Raw genomic sequence first — 19,725 nt, forward strand, 5'->3', positions numbered from 1 at the left:
ATTTTTCCAGTATTATCCTATTAGAAAAAAGTATTTAGTTAACAGTAATTTCCTAGTCACAATGAACGAGCATAACAGGTACTAAAATACCATAATTATTCGTATCAGCTAGCAGTATGGTCCGGTGGTTGCGTTTATTTTAAGCACCGAAAGATTACTGGCTTCGATCCCGTGCTAATCTTTAATGCTGCTGGTCGCACTTGGATATTTGTGACTCCAAGTCGACCGTTTCCTATCAGAGTTTGCCAATTTATCTGATTTCATTGTTGAAACGATTCCTCCATCAAATTGGCAAAAACCATCCTACGCACTATGTCAACAATATATGAATTTGATTTATGTACAATATTTAAAAATTTATGTACCCATCTAAATCCATAGATGTCTCTATGGATTAATTAATTAATAGTGAATTTCGGCACCCCGACAACTCAGCGCACGTCAACTTAGCGCCGACCTTTCGGCGCCAATTCAGCGCAAAATCAATTTTTTCAATAAGTTTTAAATGCGTTTTCGAAAATAATTACTCTGTTGAAATTGTCGGCCATATCTACATGATAATTTCATAAATTCATACCACCGTGAATTTCGTGTTCTTGAGCATCTCGAAATTCAGCGATTTATGTAATAAAAAAATCTGTAATGTTTGTAATTGGCTAGGAAGGCGCGTTGTGGTTTACTTTCTTCCTGGTATATGTAAATTTGAGTTATTTCCTTTTAAAGTATGCGTGAACAATATGAATTTGTTAACTGGTATTCAACCTTTATTAGTCGAATAAAAAAGATTTACGCCCAAAATACAAACTACACCCAAAAAAGCTCCCGTGGCCACCACTGATGTACACGGAAGAAGATCACAAAAAAGCGTCACATTCAACGGAACATTTGGATACTGTTCGTTCTAGATTTTAATAGATCAATTAATCCATAGTTACTGAAACGGTTCATTCTTTTGTTCTACAATAAAAAAATATATAGTACAAGTCATCAAAATTCTTCTTTTATATTGCAAACAAATTCACAGGTTCTCCATCCATTGATCAATCGATCGACTGTACCGTGTAATAATTGATTGCGAATGGTCGGCTCGCTGAAAAAAACTTTTAACGAGCTTCTTTTTTTTCTCCGCTCTCGCCTAATGTCATTAACGCTTCCTGTTAATCTCTGTACCAATTACTGGTTCGCGCCGAAGTATCCCACATTCGATCCCTGGTTTGTTATGGCGTGATGCTGCAACAAGTCGTGAGGAACTATCTCCGTTCAAATGATTGGTTTCCTTCCTTCTCGTGATGGCTCGTGTGACCTTTTCATTGGCCCCAAGGTCTGCTGCCACTTCCAGCATCATCGTCAGATCTTCGATAGACTCCTGCTGAGCTGCAGGAACAGATCGGTGTATTTAAACTGCTCCACTTCAATTTCAATCAGATCGTTAACTCGCACTGCACTGGATTGCGCAAGTGCATCAATCAGTCGGTTGCGCCTAATTGTTTTCAAGGATAATGGTCATTAAATTGAAGGCGCTTGTGCAACATTCTTCTTCATCGGAATACACTTTATCAATCTTGGAATCATCGGTTTTATTGATTGCCAATGTGGTAACTTTTCTACTAATGCAATTAAGCTCAACTATTCTATGTATAATATACATACATATTAAAACTATACGAACCAACTCGTTTTTTTTGGTGCTGACGCGATGTTATAGAAAGCAAAAAACTTTTATCTAAATACATACATATGTACTGTCACGCTCCAATGAAAGATTAAATTTTTTTTTAAAACTATTTAAACAAGTTAACTAAACAAGATTTCTTTATTATTATTAAAACGTTACATTTATCTTATTGGTAGAATTTAATTATGGAACGGAGAATTTAAATGAGATACGTAGAACTGTCTTACTTTAACTTTGCTTCACTATTTAACTTTGTTCTGCTGCTCGGAATCTCGATGGTATCGACTACCACTCTCGGGGTCATAATGGTGATGACTACCACTCTCGGAGTCTTGATGGTGATGTCTACCACTCTCGGAGTCACGATGGTGATGACTAACACTCTTGGAGTCTTGGTGGTGATGACTAACTTAAATTATAACAGTAATGAGTTTATGTACTCTTCCTTAAAACAATGAAGTGTTGAAGACACGTGTCGTACAGTTTTGGTTAGTATTTAAGGTGTGCTATAAATCAATGGTGCAACTTATTAAATTAGGTGTGCCACAAATCGATGGTGTGTCTTATCCCTACTGGTTAGTCGACTTCATTGATAAGCGAGGTACATAACAGTATCTGTATTATAGTATAGGGCGTATTGATGCATTTCTTTGCATTATTTTGGAAGATTGGAAGCTATGTACGAAATTTAATAGCTTTCTGAAAAAAAAAAAGAATATCGTTTAAGTTTAAGTATTCCAAAGCAAAAAGTAGACAATTAAGTTCAATACTTGTTTCCACAATTTTGGTAATTGAACTAAAAAATGAGCAAAAACTGAAGTATATTTAACTTTTGGAAGGCATATACCAATTTATAAATATTGTAGAACTTAAGATAAAGTGTCGTCTCAATATTATAGAGGCATTTTTCCAAGCGAATTAGCACACTTGATGTTGAAGCGCTGCTCCTTCACTCTGTCACAAATTTATCATAATGATTTTTTTACTGTTGGAAATTTATTCCAATGGGTCCCCGTTGAAATGCTTTAGCCGCATACATATAACAAGTCCCAAGAAAATACATTTCCAAAAGCCAACGACCGTTCTGAAGTGAATATCTAGAAAAAAATCTTTAAGCTACGACAGCGTACGAAGTGCGAGACGAATTTCCCACCGGAAGTGCACGAAAAATCTCAATAACAAAACTCGGAAAATTTCCGAATTCGACTCACGCGTTTAGCAGCACAAAAGCATATCGATGAAGCGTGCCGTAAAAATTTGGCGTTATGAAATAAAATACACACTTACATAATACATAACAGTTATTTTCGAACAATAATGTGGAATTCGCGCTAAGGCGAGTCTGAAATTGAATTTAATTATCGATGATAATAATAATATAACAGTTTAAAAGCTATTATTACCGTTGGTTCAACGCCTCGTCCGATACGACGACATTTTAACACGCAGATAAGCCAGATTTGCTTCTCACGTTGTCCATCTGGTACAGAGGTCGTATACCTTTTAATATTGAAGAGCCACATATTAATATTACACCTCTATCCTAATTGTTGAGAAAATATAAACTAGACCGACATGGTTTTTAATTATTATATGTACATATATATTAGTGTTTCATGTCCACTATACTTTTATGTATATGCATATGTATAATCTACTTATGTTATATAAACTTCTATGACCTTGATTTTTATTTGTTACTTTTAACATTTTTCCCTTTCATTGGATGATTGATTTTTTCAAACAGTATAAACAGTTCAAAAAAGTATGAAAATATATTTTAAAAGTATTGAATATAAGTTTTTAATAAGTTTGAATATTAAAATAATTACTCATGTATGTACATATGTATTAATTGAGACAATTTTCAAAGAATAATTAAAAATAAGGCAGCGTTTAATTGAGCCAAATATGAAACCCAAATTAACTGAAAAGTATTATACTAATGGAAATCAAATTCAGCTAAATAAATCTCCATTAAATGTCGCGTACACAATTTTAGCGTAACTATTTAAAAAAAATAATTACATAGGATTGAAACTATAAATGTGTTTGCTAGTATGTGTATACATAAGTAGTCAGAGCCGTGCGAAAGAGGCGACGGCCTCGGGCATTAAAATCAAGGGGCGCCGAAATCCCCGAAAATTTTTCACTATTGTTAATTGCTTTAAAAAACTATGTTTTTTTGCTCTCTTACTTTGAACACTAATAGAGCGGTCTATTGTTAAAAAGAAACCGCGTGTAGCCGTCTTTTAACCATCACAAATTTTAATTTGGAATGCGAATTTAAACGAATGCCACAAATGTTAGTGAAATAAGAAATGCAAAGATACTATTAAACATTTTCAAAAAATGTACCATCAACAAATCCTTTGATCGAATAATAAATTTAATTTGACAGCAAACTATAAAAATATGAAGATAGCGTATATAATTTTTTTGAGTATTCCAGTAGCCGCATAAGCTGAAAACTTAATAGGTTAATAGCTTAATATGAGCTTAAAATGGTCAAAAGTTATATTTAAGACGGATAAATTGTGTATAGATACTTTTAGTGGAAAGCAACATTTACCACAATTTTTAAGGGGAGGGGGGCAACTTTAAGCTTTTGCCCCCGGCGCAACATTTTCTTCGCAATGCTCACGATGTATATATAATATGTGTAGGTAGTTACTTAAAATATTATCAAAAAGCTTTTTTATGTCAAATTTTAAATAAAAATTATGTAGCTTCAGAAAATAATACATTAGAATCTAATTTATTCTTTTCTGAAGCTACTTACTATCTAATTATATTAGATAGTAAGTCTCGGTATTTCATAAACTTCCACGATTTGATTTCATCTTATGAAGGGTCTGCCATCACATGTCAAAAGAGCCGCGGTTATCGATCGCTGATGTAGTCATTCCACTTTATTGTGTGTACCACAAAGTCTTCGTCAAAGCAACATCGTTGTTTGAATTCGCGATAGTCCGGCAGTAGGCGGTCTCCTAATGTGAAGACTAGCGGTAACGAGACAAACCCAGATGGTACATCGATTAGTACCCAGTTAGTGCAGATGCAATCGAACCAGCCGTTGCGTTTTGTTTGCGGTCGTGTGCAACGACCTCCAATTTTGAAAATTAATATGAATCCAATGGAGATGTGGCGCAACGCGGCGCTCACCAGCCGTGAAAACCTCAAGTGTAATTCGTTGATCGTTTCGTCATTGGTATGGTCTCGTCTGGAGTCTGTGCAGATGGGCATTAACCTCCCCCCTGGTGGACAGAGAGTAAACAAGTGGTTGGTTAGTATCGGTCGAAAGCGTGCGAAACGGTTCCTGTCGTCGCATGTGATGGTATAACGATGATTACAATGCTCATGACTGGAGCAATCTGTCCGCGTGTCAGTCTGTTGACGTGTCATGTCTCGATTCCCATCGGATAGATTCCCATGAAGTTTGGCATCACAAATTGAGGATGTGATCCGAGCCATAAAATGCCTTACCTAGAATTTTACTCCACGCAAAGTATGTACTGGCATCCTACCATATTAGCTTAAGTTTGATATTGGAACGATTTAAAGCGGTTATACTTCTAGCTAAATTTAGATCAAAGATTTGGGATTGGGTCCATATATGTATCTCTGGACTTATTCATTCGAAGCATTATACATATCTTTCTTCATATCAGCCTATAATTCCTTCAATAAGAATAAAAAGAGCTCCCTGCATATCAGTAAAAAATCTTACTCGCTTCTACAAAATTTAGTATCCACTTGCTTTTACTATGAAAGTTTGGATTTATTGTAATGGTTTAAGAATATCTTCTGATAATTTTGTAAATCTTCTTCCCGTTCAAGTACTTAGATTTAGAGAGTGTCATGATCCGTGAGCATTTCCTTTTTGATTTATTGATTTGTATTCGTTTCAGTCTTGGCTAGACTAAGATCAGAGTTTGCTGATTTTGGATGGTTTCTAAATATCTATGAACTTATTCATTGAAGCATTGTATATTCCTTTATATCAGCCTCTAACATAAAAAAAGCTCCTGCAACGCATATCAGTAAAAAATCTTACTGGCTTCTACAAAATTTAGTATCCACTTGCTCTTACTAAGAAAAGTTGGATTTATTGTAATGGTTTAAAAATATCTTCTGATAATTTTGTAAATCTTCTTCCCGTTCAAGTGTCTAGATTTAGAGATTGTCATGATCCGTGAGAATTTCCTCTTTGATTTGAATATTTGTATTCGTTCCACTCTTGGATAAATTAAGATCAGACTTTGCTGATTTGGGATGGTTTCTAAATATCTCTGGACTTATAATATTAATTCTAAGCATTATATCTTCTTACATATCAGTCTTTAATTCCTTCAATAAAGATAAAAGGGCTTCTGGAGCGGACGAATATCAATAAAGAATCTTACTCGTTTCTACAAAATTTAGTATCCACTTGCTTTTACTATGAATAGTTGGATTTATTGAAATGGTTTAAGAAAATCTTCTGATAACTTTGTAAATCATCTTCCCGTTCAAGTGCCTAGATTTAAAGATTTTCCGTGAGAATTTCCATTTTGATTTAAAGATTTGTGCTCTTTCGACTCTTAGCTAAGAGTCGAAAGAGCATAAATCTTGCTACATCAAAATTTTCTGATTTGGATAGTTTACAAATCTCTCTGAACTAATTAATTCGATGCATTGTATTTTGCTTCATATCAGCCTCTTATTCCTTCAATACACATTAAAAGAGCTCCCGCAGACGCATATCATTAAAGAATCTTACTCGAAAAACTTACTTACAAATTAGTATATACATTAATAGTAGTTGGATTTATGTAAAGATTTGAGAATACTTATTAAATATTTTCTAATAATCTTGTAAATCTTTTCCTTTTTTAATATCTAACTTTAGAAATTGTCATTATCCTGGATGTCGCAAAAAAGTGCCTCAATTCCTCGTATGCTGGTAGAAAGAATATCTTGCATTGTATTTATTGGCAAAACATTTGCTTCTTTCAAATACTTCAGCGTCTTTTAATCTTTCTACTATATCATTGCTATTATATTGAATCCACTTTTCCGATACTTGTCTTCTCCAAAAACAATCTGTTCTATATTTTAAGTTTTGAAATTGAGCATTTCGATATACCACAGTTGAAGCTACTATTTGCAAATACACATACGCACATAAAACATGTAAGTTTTTCTTACTATTTTGCTATCGTTTCTTTAATGTTTGCTTCAAATTGAAACGTGATGCTGATTCCGATATTATTAAGTCGATTTAGACTGCTTATATCTAAATTTTGACACATTTCAAACCGAAATCGCGTAAATTTCTAGACCGGCATAAAAATCACCATGCAAACACGATTAGATTATTCACGCGACATTAGCTGTCTTCGTGATCGAACGAAAAAGAAAATGGCATAAATTGTAAAAATCAGAAAACCATTTCAATCGATTTTCGACGCCTACATAGGCGTGTTCCTTTTCCATTATATGTATCCATATATTTTATTTACAAATTTGATCGAAACTCTATAAATCGTTGAAGGCGTGTACGTTCACGTAAGTGTGTCGTTCGTGATGATTCTCTCTTTGTTAGTTGAGAAAAATCTAAAATAGTATACTAAAAATTGCATCAGTTCATTTTAGATAAATATTTGTTCGATAGTTTCGTAGAAAATGCGTTTGTAACATCGATTTCGTCAAAGTGGGAATACCGTTCGAGTATATGTCAAACTTGAACGATAGATAAAACGGTCAATTCGCAATCAAATTCTTCAAAATAAAAAACGGAACGCTTAGTGAGATGTTCCTATTTCATATAAAACGAGATTTTTCTTTAAAAAACTACTAGTTCAGTTCAGAGTCGGCAATTTGTCAAATGTCGGTGACGAATTCGTTCCGGCACGCGTACGCAAGTATCAATCGGTTTTTAAAAAGCTTCCGTTACGGCTCTCGTATGAAAACGTCCGCTTTTATTTCACTATCAGTACGTGTCTAACTGTTTGGAAAACAGTGGTCAAGTGACTACGACTCTGTGTGAGGTCGACCGATACCTGGAAAATCGAATCAAAGGAGTCCGACCAATCATTACGCAATGTGCATGTGAACATGTCCGCTGAAAAGATTCACGCATATCTTCATGACGCATCGGTATTCTAAAATAGATTTTTTACAACTCTACAATACCAATGGTAAATACTTGGTGTGAATTTTAGTCGAGATATGTTATCTGTTTGTACAATGTTGATAAACATGAACTAGATTTGCAGCAAACCATCATTCAAAAACCATCGGAGATAAAAGATGGGTGTTGGATCTAGCTACTTACTTACATTTTGTATGTATGTATGTATATGCAATGTCAACACCTCAAGAAATTGCTCCAGGCAATAATAAATTGTAGTCAGCTTCTCCAAAGCATCAATCAAACCCAGTCAAATTATAAACGTAGGAATAATTATGTGAAGATTGTTTGGATTAGATGATTATGTCTAATCAATCTAATCACCAGTCGGTATTTAAAGAGCCATTCGAATTGGGATTGCGTGACCCATCAATCTACCTCTTCGTGAATGTCCATAGCAGTAGACACTGTTACGAAACAATCAAATCAGTTTTCACATCCGGCAATAATAAAAACACTTCTCAATTCCACAGCTGCTCGTCCTGGACAAGTGTGCTACAGCAACGCCCACTGTCGTCTCTGGGATAATGAGAGTCGGTGCGAATTTCTCATACCCAACTTATTCGGAAGATGTGGCTGTAACGCACCTTTGAGACACGTAGGGGATAGATGTGTCGACGAATTCGCAATCCAAAACCAACATAAAGAAATTCCAGTAACTAGCAGTAATGCATCATCTCAAGAGACGACATCATCTGAGCAAGCATTCACGAAACCCAGCGATTCAACTCCTCAATCAAGCGCGGCAGCTCTGGCTACCACCATTAATCAATATCCAATAAGTGAACCAGTAGAGTTGAAGTCAGAGAACGAAATAGATCATGAAAAGACCCACGAATCTTATTTGTTCGATTCGAAGTCAACAGCTGCCACTGAGAAGTACGTGCCGAAATTGGAGCTGTCTCATCCCGGAAAGCACGGATATGACAGCATGCTCAAGCTGATAGCGGACGATTTAAACTTTGACGATCTGGATTCGAACGAACAACCTTCCTATTCGGCAACAAGATCACCTTCTGCCGCAAAACTGGATACGTCGACTAGAAGTACCACTTTGGAGACGACGAGCAGACCGGTGGCTGTAGCGGCGGCAACGACTAACATAAAGAAGAAGCCGTTTTACAAAAAACCAGGTGAGTTATATCTTCTGCCTCGAGGATGAGAGTTATTGTTTTCACTGTTTTAAATTGGCATTTTCGCTTCGCAGGTGGACAGAGGATCAGATTGGAAACTGGTGCTATGTCTCTGGGTCTCGCCTGCTCTTCGGATCAACAGTGCATGGGCTCCGATCCACATTCTCATTGCTCGGAGGGTAGATGTGATTGTTTATACAAGTCTAATGCTACAAGTACTTGCTCAGCTTTGAATACTGGTTGCTTACCAGGAACCTTCCAGGTAACTATTACTTAAAGGTTCAGTACTTTCAGCTAACTTAGATAAAGTTAATAAATAGATATTCGGATTAAACTGTTTTAAATCAATGAGGAGTAAATATCAGACTAAAATTATCTTCCTTTGGAAATCAACTGATTAAAATCAGAATACTACTTCCGAGTACATCAGAGTACTACTTCCAGTTTGGAATATTCTCGACTTTATTTCAATTTTGATATTGGTTTACTTATTATGTGGAAATATTATTTAGGCTCATCGCCTTGTTTTCTGTTGAGTTGTGGCTTTTTCGTTTATTATGCTTCATAAATAAGTGAACTCTCTCCACTCTAGACCCTCCCAAACGAGATGCAATTGATATTCCGAAAACTGGTTCAAGTTATAAGCTTCTTTATCTCTAAAAATAGGATCTTTAGCTCGAGATATAGAGATACTGATTACATTTTTATGCATAAAAAAGACGAGTAAAAAACATGTACCCGTTGCTATTAAAAGCATATATGTATGTATGTATGTATAAAGTTATCTTGAATGAAGTGGAAATCTGTTGTCAACGACCTGCATCCCCAACTCGATATTATTATAGGTAAAATAAGGAAGAAGATCATTTGACCGTAGCTACTTGTACATAATTTGACTAGCAAGTTATAATAGTATAACAATACTTTAGATTTTACCTCATAGTATTCATAATAATAGCACATATGAAGGAAGCACGTGGAACGAATTATAGGTCTTCTGTTTGAGTTCAAAGAATGTTTCACCGTTAATGTATTCGAACAAAACAATAATTAAAAAAAACAACAACAGCTAGTATTGTGCTTAGGACAAAAGTCTATTTGCATAGTAAAAGTCAGAGACCAGCATACGCCAAAAGTTCAAAGGCACTGCTTTTTTTGTACGAACAGATGGTAGATGTGGTTGAACATATGGATACATCGATAACACATTAGTCGTAACTTTGGTATAATTTTAGTGTCGATCGTCTGGAGCTTGCATCAGTTGGTTCTTCGTATGTGACGGTAGGACTGATTGTGCTGATGGTTCCGATGAGGAGTGTGCCGGAGCCAGGTGTCCCATCGGAGCCCTCAGGTGTGGAGTGATCAGAGGTAGGAGACCTCCAGTCACCAGAGGTCCATCCAGGTGTATACCTCGATCAGCTCGCTGTGATGGAAAGCGAGATTGTCCCAACGGAGAAGACGAAAGAAATTGTAGAGCTACTGCCAAAAGACGGTTAGGATATAATTAATTAATTAATTTTGATAGATAGACATCTATGTGCCATTTTAAAAAGCTCAAATTAAAAAAATTATTTTATCAATTTACAGATGTCCCAAATATACATTCCAATGCACAACTGGGAAGTGTTTACCTGAATATGAATTTTGTAATGCAATTCCGTCTTGTGAAGATGGTTCTGATGAACCGTCTCATCTTTGCAACGAAGAGACCAGGTTTGTTACCATTTAAAGCAGTTTTGAATTATTTTTTTTTTATTTCTTCATAGATGGCTCTATATTTTAAATATTTTTACAGCTTACAAGTAGGAATGCAATGTCCTCTGCGTTGTGCAAATGGCCGTTGCAGATCTACTGCAATTGCTTGTTCCGGTCGAGACGGCTGTGGAGATAACAGTGATGAAGTTGCATGCTCAGTTTGCCGTTAGTATATAAATATAATGGCTCTTTTGATTAAAATAAGAACATAGGAATGTTGAAAATTTTATTTTGTATGATTTATTGCAGGATGTCCAGCAACGCCACAGTAAAAATAGTTTCAAAAAATCTGCAATATTAATAATATACATTTTTTTCACGAAAGAGCTTTTACTTTATGTGACGTAAAGGATATCTTCATGAGGAGTGAAAAATTGCGAAAAAAGACTTCAAACTACATAATGTATTACTTGTACGTAGAAGAGATTATTTAGGATAAATTATAGTTATTTATTTTGTATTTTTTTTTCGATTAAGTACTGTATAAAGTAGATCTTAATGTATTTAAAATACGAACTGTCTGTAACATAATCGATGTTCATAGTATTTCTTTTTTATCTTATAGCTATTTTTTAGACGTGTTTTGTACTTTTATTGCTGTTTTTTTTATTTATTATGTATTAGAAAAAATAGTAAGCGATGACTGTGCTAACATTCCAGCTATTTATGGGGTCAGTCCTAGACTTCTCGATTATTTTAATTCGTGTACTCTTATGTATTATGAGGCATTCTAAAGATGACCCTATCGATTAGCCGTTTATAATTTATTAAGTAACGAAACGAGCGTGACGTGTGATAAAAAGTAATGTTTTAATTCTAGATTTTATTCATGATATAATTTTACGATATAAAAAATCGTATTAAAAACTGTCTTTGATGAAAATCAATATTTAAAAAAATGCAATTATCGCACATCTTTTGTAAATATTTATTTATTAAACTAAAAACGACTTACAAAAGTCATTTGTGTATTTTGAACAATGTTGATTGTTACGAAACATATGACAATATATTTATAATAATTATATAATGAATAGTAAGTAGGCTTCCTCTCGCGTAAATTATTATATTTACATACATACATAACTGTTTGTAAAATTAACACAGTTTGTGTTATAACGTTCAATGTGAATCGAATTTGTAATAAAATGATATTAAACATGTATTTGATGTGTTGTGTTTAGATAAAAAATGTTAATATGAACAATAAATCTATTGCAAAATTGAATTACATTTTTTATACTACACACGTGTATTTCAAATTAAACCTACTACATCATAAAATTTCTTTATATTTAATTTCAATCATATGGTGATATCATAGAAGTGATAAGAACGAGCGGGGGTGTTTTAAAGCTAGTATAATATGCGGTAAAAAATTATTTATCTCGTTTTCCACTTTTCAAAGATAGCCCAAGCGTTTTTCTGTTCGGCTCAGGGATTTTTTGCACGACCTCGAGTGCGATTTATCATTTTTTTTTTGTTGTTGTAAAATGTACTTCGGATAGTTTGTTAATTTATGATAGTGATAAAAACAATGTTTGTAATTAGCATTTTGAGAGACGGCTTGTCGTTCATTAGAGCCGATCGTCCAGTACTATGCTATTATTATATTTGACCTCTTCGAATTGTACGACAAAAAGTGCGTCATTTGACCCTGAAGTGACCGTAAAATTAAAAAATTAATATTTTAAAATATACTATACACGATGCCTCTATTAAAATGTACTTGTCCGCCTTCGGGGAGGGTTATGTCAATTTTTTTTTAATTTACTACAGTCAATTACTCAAAAAATTGATCGAAGAAGACTTCCATTATACATACATATGTACATAGTTGATATCGAAGGTCAATGCTTCTATTAATCGATGGAACTCGATGTTTTCGTAATTTGAAATGCTACTTGCATTGTCAATCTAAAAGTGCTTGCATACATATCCACCGTTATAATATATTATGTAGCGATCAATGTCTAACCTTATATTTAGAAGGTTAGGTTAAATTTGTAATAAGTAAATAAGAAGAGGCAATGATTTAGCAGGAAAAAATCATATATTAGGTAGTTTTTTTTAAATAAATAAAAGTGTCTTAGTGAAAATGTCACAATTTAGTTATTTTATTCTTTTTATTTTATTTTTACATAGATAAATACCAGAAAGGCCTAACAGGTTAACCCCAAAGCGCCTTCCTAGACAATTAATTACAATCATTGCTACATTTTTATTACATAAATCGCTGTATTTCGAGAGGTTGAAGAACACCAAACTATCAATTAATTAATTAAATGAATCTATAAGTGGATATCAGTCAACAAATTCATATTGTTCTCGCATATTTTAAAAGGAAATAACTCAAATTTACATATACAGGAAGAAAGTAAACTACAACGCGCCTTCCTAGCCAATTACAAACATTGCAGATTTTTTAATATTTTTAATAAATAGATTTTTAATAAATCGCTGAATTTCGAGATGCTCAAGAACACGAAATTCATGGTGGCACGAATTTATGAAATTATCATGTAGATGTGGCCGACAATTTCAACAGAGTAATTATTTTCGAAAACGCATTTAAAACTTATTGAAAAAATTGATTTTGCGCTGAATTGGCGTCGAAAGGTCGGCGCTAAGTTGACGTGCGCTGAGTTGTCGGGGTGCCGAAATTCACTATTAATTAATTAATCCATAGAGACATCTATGAATTTAGACTTCTACATAAATTTTTACATATTGTACATAAATCAAATTCAGATATTTATGACATAGCGGGTAGGATGATTTTTGCCAATTTGATGGAGGAACCGTTTCAACAATGAAATCAGGTAAATTGGCAAACTCTGATATGAAACTATCGACTTGGAGTCACGAATATCCAAGTCTGACCAGCAGTATTAAAGATTGGCACGGGCATTAGCAAAATATCTGAATTTGATTTATGTACAATATGTAAAAACTTATGTACATGTCCAAATTCATAGATGTCTCTATGGATTAATTAATCGCCAATTTCGTGTTCTTCAGCCTCTATAAATACAGCGATTTACATATGTAATAAAAATGCTGCAACATTTGTAATTAATTGTCTAGGAAGGTGCATTTGGGATCTACCTGTTAGGCTTTCCTGGTATATATCTATGTAAAATAAATAAAAATAAAATTAGAATATGCATATTTTATCATAGCACTTGTAATTATTGGTATACCTGTCATGACTACCATGTGATTTATAGGATTGTCATCTATATTCATCGAATACAATCAATTTTATAAACACACTAATGTTATGTTCGTGGATATTTCAATGTGTGGTTTGATTAAGACATACTTATATGAGTCGCCCTATACATATATTCTCCTTTTTGAAATCTTCAAGTGTAATGTAGAACAACTTGATCAAGCAGATCAACTCGTAATATTCGTCAGAAGTGTGTCAGGAACGGGGGAGTATAATATTTGGCGTATATCACACTCGAGGATACTGTCGCTAGCGTACAATGACCATGAGAATGTACATATGTATATATGCAAGACTCGATTTTAAACATTATTTTGTATACCCGGTATATAAATGAATATTTTTCAATATTAATTTTTCCTTATCCGCGATTTGCCCAGCCATCCACGTACACATGAGCATATGTATGCATGTACGTGTGATCTTGTCAGTGTTCACGAAAAGAACATTCAAGATACTTATGAACTTCTGATAGTTGTAATATTTATTTTTTTAAATCGTTTTTTTTTAATATATAAAGGTTTGTTTTTTGGATAAGCATGACTTTTTTCAATTAATTTGACAGTTGACAACTGATTTGAACTCAATTTAATTTACTATTTTACCATAATCAGACTTGCGTCAGAACAATGCTCGCAAATTGTGCAAATCTATTTCGAAAATCGTGGTTCAATTTGCAAAACTTACCGTGCACTACATCTATTATACGGTCATGAATTAGCCTCCAAGATCGTGTAATTTTACTCCTGTGTGATGATTTTCTGTGGGGATATTTAAGTCTATGCCGCCAAACCAGAGACGATGGATGACTTGGAAGCCTTCGCCGCGTTATTGCCGATATACGGCCCCAGCTGCTCGAAAATTTGACTTCCAGATTGCGAATATATCCCGATATCATATTTAAGAACTAGCTTCCAATAAATCTATAATATGTATATCACGAATTTTTTTTTTAATTTATCATACTTCTAAAAAAACACTTACATTTCCATGCAAAAAAAAAACATTCATACATATTACATATCCCTTCCGTTTTTACAAGCTTTTTATTAGCTTCATTAAATATATTATTCCAATTGAATATAAATGCTAGGTGGGTCTGAATTATTGATTGATTTAGATTATTTTTATACACACTATTTATATTTTTTTATTATACCAACCTGAATAATAAAAAAATAAGTGTATTAAAGCAATTTCATCATCAGGTTAGAATTTGATATTTACATTTTTTTTGAAAATGCCATTAATATAAATATATTAAAATGTAATAATCAATCGATGAATGTTATGAGGAATTAATGTAACGTACGCGTGTTATTTTTATTGCAGTCAGTTTAACGACAGTTTCATACTAATTGAACTCGTATTTTATAACTTATTATCATTATATCATCAAATTCATTTTAGATCGTTGGTTCTACAGTCACAAACGAATTTAAAACATAAATCATGTAATTGTGTCCCGACGGCAAGGAAATTTTCAATTAGATCAGACACTGACAGTGAAAAGTCTGATTGAATCTGCAGACGATAAATGTGGACAATTGAAACGAACGAATATATGTATGTACCTATATAATTTCATCTATGATATACATACGTAACATCTACGCATATAAAATATGAAGTCATTTGAATTAAGCGATAAAAAATACGAATGTGCCTTTTTAACAGTAAGTTAATTTCAAATATGAATAGAGTAATAGGTCAGTTTGTTTTGAAGTTTTAGGCAAAAACGGAAACGGATATAGTGGACGCCAACACATTTCGATAACGGTTTTAACAAATTAGTATAATGTGTATAAGCTATGTACATATAATTAAACTCCATTAATGGGTGTGTAAACGTACTCTTCAAAATTAAAAATATATACAAACATACATACCTATTCCAAGAGCACTCGATAAATTAGATTATACTTAATTGAAATTTAAAATATACTAATTCAAAATATTTACACACTAACAAAAACATTCATTAATTAATTACATCATTGAATATTGCGTGCTTTCAATTATGTAAGTGTGTTTTTCGTCTACAACACTTGTCGTTTTCTAAAAAAATATTTATACATCCGAACTGCAAGATGCGATGAAATGATTATATAAATATGTTTATGAATTAATGAACCAAAGCAGATGCGAAATTAATCTACATATGTATATATATATAAAAATCAATGTTTGTCTGTGTCTCGAATAGGCTCCTAAGGCACTGAACCGATTACGATGGAACTTTCAGGATTTGCTGTATGCTATATGTTGTATGTCCGGGAAGATTACTGTAAAAAAAAACGGGAAAAAACCTTTTAATAATAATATTCGTAATTACGATTTTATCGACGCGAAAGTATGGAGCACCAGTGTGTAGTTAAGGAAATGTGTACGTTGGTAACCAACTTGCGCGCACGCATGCCAACCCTTACATTACGTACCACTCATACCAACCTTAAATTACGTACCACTCATAACAATCCTACATATATATAAAAATCATTGTTTGTCTGTCTGTCACGTATGCGTTCCTATACTTTACAATAATTTAATTTGATTATTAAGTATTAATTTGAAACTGAAACATTCACTTATCGAAACGCATCGAGAAACGGGAACGGGAACGGGAACGGGAATTGCATGCGTTATTGTACGATGGAACAATGGAACTTTCAGGTTTTCGCGTCGCGACATGCGTTGCTAGGGTAAAATAAAGAAATAATTGAATTATTTCAAATGTGTTCGGGAACGGGAACGGGAACGAGAACGGGAATGGGAATGGGAACGGGAATTGCATGCGTTATTGGGGCATTGCAACGCATGCCGGGTTCAGCTAGTACTATATAAAAGTACATATACACATAGATACATTGTATATAGTGTTATAATAAGCTGAAGCTGAAGGGGTCTGTCTGTTATAATAAGCTGAAGCTGTTGAAGCTGAAGGGGTCTGATGGGCCTGATGGTGTGCCCCTTGACGTATTAAAGGCATACTGTAATTCGCTCTTCGAACCTCTTCAGTTTATTTTTAACCTTATTCTTGGTTCTCGTAATAATCCTAAAATTATCGAGAGTCATTCCTATTCATAAAAATGGCTCTAAAAATGAGGTTGAAATTTACAGACCTATTGCTATCATCTCGGCTATTCCCAAAATTTTGGTAACATCCGTCACAGTTTGATTCTTATGTAGTTCAAAAGATTGTTGTGCGTCAGAGCAACATGTGCGTCGTTCCACTACCACTAATCTTGTCTGCTTTTCAAATAATACCATGTCTAAAGTTGATGGTGGTCAGCTACTTTGATTTTCGTAAAGCCTTTGATCATGTCAATAATGATGCTCTTCTGATCAGATTAGCTAAAGTGTGCTTTTCTCCACGTCTTCTTAAACTCTTTGCTTCTTATCTTAGTGATAGGAAGCAATTTGTTCGATATGGTATTTGTGAATCTCCTTCATTTTTTACTCGATCTGGCGTAAATCAGGGGTCCACTTTAGACCCCTTCCTATTTACAATTGTTATTAATAACCTCCTTAGAGTGTTACGCAATGCTTCATGTATGTATCTTGTTTTGCATACGACGTTATTCTTTGCTGTTAAGGATGAGAGATAAATATTAGATGAAGAATAAGAATATGGTAAATATCCTTAGCTAGTGTTGTTCCCGATGACATATCATCGTATGGGTGTTGGTATATTAAGTTATTAAATAAAAAAAATTAAAAGATATGTGTCGGCGATCATGTGTTCGATCGTCACGCGGTCGAATTTTTATATTTAATTGTTTAATATGAAAAAAAAGTAAAAACTACCTACCTACCTACATGTAAACAATATAAAACACAAATAGAAAAAAATTATGAATTAATTAAATAAAATTTTAATAGATAGCGGTAAATTCTATGCCAAGCGGAAACATTACTAGCGATCAGTATATATAGAGGTTTTTTCTTTTTTTATTGTATTTGTATATACGTTTTGGCAGTGGTGTAGCTGTGACGTACATATGTACATATGTATGTCGAATCGAAACGACTATTATAGTATGGCCAGCGTTATCTCAGACAGACAGACAGACATAATAGCGATATTATATATATATATGATAACCTATTAGTTAAGAAAAAATATGTATATATATATATATTTTATAAGATACAGTGTGAAAATGATAAAGTTATTTTTTTATCCCAACGTCTGACCATTCACATAATCCTGAATTAGACCAAACAGTGATTATTATACGCCTATAGGTCAGTCCTGTCAAAGAGCAATTGCCTCATACACAATAAGCTGATTCTCAAACACTCAGCCCATACACTCTCTGCACTATGCACGTTCAAAACCAAATCCAGTTCAATAACAAATATGTACCAGTGGCGTGCTGCAACTTTTAAGACAGGTTTGGTCAAAAAATACATATATTTTTAATTTTTGAATTATAATAATCTGTCTTAAAGTGTTTATGAGTATAATCATTTTTGTGCTTAAGGAAATATCCTATGTAGCCTACCTTTCTTAAAAACATCTTGTTTGCTTTCAAATTTTAATCTTCTGGATGATTTGTCGAATCGAGAATGCAACATTCCAAGGCCTCGTTATTTTTTTCCGTGCGCTCCGCACATATTTGTTCTGAGAAAATCGTTTCATGAGTATTTGCCATATTTGTACACACAAAGCTCTGTGTAAATATGTGTAAGTAGTTCAGAATGATGTTTTATAGATACTTATCAGAATATTCTTATTGAAAATTCCATAAATGCTTAGACGAGTGAATTAAAAAAAATATCTTCAACAGAATGTCCATACGTAACAATCGCCAATACCACGAAAGGAACAAAAGTGAAACGGCGAGCCCGTGCAAGTGAACGGCGCGGCGGACATACCATAACAATCCACTACCACTGCCAATACCTCAGGTAGGGGCGATTCCGGTTTCAGAACTTCGCTAATCCGAGTGAGCAATATCAACATCAAACAATATCAAAATATGGACAACGATTTGAATTTATTGTAATTGAATTATTAATATTTTTACATTTTAGGTAAAATATATTAGGGGATTAGTTATATGACAGCACGTCACCCATATGTATGTACATACATACATGTGTATTCTAAAATAAAACTTTTATCAATGATTAGGAATTTAATTCATTTCCAAATTTCATTCCAAAAATCACCCGTTGAAGTATTTGTAAATAGGTTTTTGAGCTCTTTTTCCTATTATGCTGTACATTAACATTAAAATAATATAATACTATGACTACTAACCAAATTAAATTAAAATTGTAAAATTGAAAATGATCAGTAGATCAGTAGCCATTAAAATAGATATAACATGTATTGTGAACATAATTTCGTAATAATAAAAAGCATTTAAAAATAAAAATAAAAAAACCGTTGAAATATCAATGGGCGCAACACAGTGTACATACATATGTCTGTATTGCTAACCAACCTAACCTAACTACGTAGATATGTAATATTGTACATACATATATGTATATGTACATAGGTATAATACCTACTGAAAAAAACAATATTTGAATTGCAGATATTAAAAAAAAAAATAGTATTTATTTTCCCTTTGAACTTGTAGTACTTGTAGTACATAAGTTTTTAAAATTACTATTGAAATTGTAATCAACGAGCCCTTTATATTTAGATGTAATATTTATATTTTATATTTAGACTATATATTATATTAACAAATTCTTCCGCATCCGCCCCTCCATCTTCATTTATTACGAGGGT

The 19,725-nt window shown here is 33.4% G+C and overlaps 1 protein-coding gene across 1 annotated transcript in view; it reads left to right on the top strand.

Annotated features, from left to right (window-relative positions):
* ImpE1 (Ecdysone-inducible gene E1) overlaps positions 1-11,964 on the top strand; it is a 45,878-nt gene extending 33,914 nt beyond the window's left edge. The window contains exons 4-9 of the mRNA XM_077443352.1: positions 8,324-8,983; positions 9,058-9,245; positions 10,219-10,475; positions 10,571-10,696; positions 10,779-10,903; positions 10,988-11,964. Coding sequence (XP_077299478.1) covers positions 8,324-8,983; positions 9,058-9,245; positions 10,219-10,475; positions 10,571-10,696; positions 10,779-10,903; positions 10,988-11,010 — 1,379 coding nt within the window. The 3' untranslated portion in view covers positions 11,011-11,964. The remainder of the gene's footprint in view (positions 1-8,323; positions 8,984-9,057; positions 9,246-10,218; positions 10,476-10,570; positions 10,697-10,778; positions 10,904-10,987) is intronic.
* The last annotated feature ends 7,761 nt before the right edge of the window (positions 11,965-19,725 follow it).

This window comes from Arctopsyche grandis, chromosome 12 (genome assembly GCF_051622035.1).
Source record: "Arctopsyche grandis isolate Sample6627 chromosome 12, ASM5162203v2, whole genome shotgun sequence".
Lineage (NCBI taxonomy): Eukaryota > Metazoa > Arthropoda > Insecta > Trichoptera > Hydropsychidae > Arctopsyche > Arctopsyche grandis.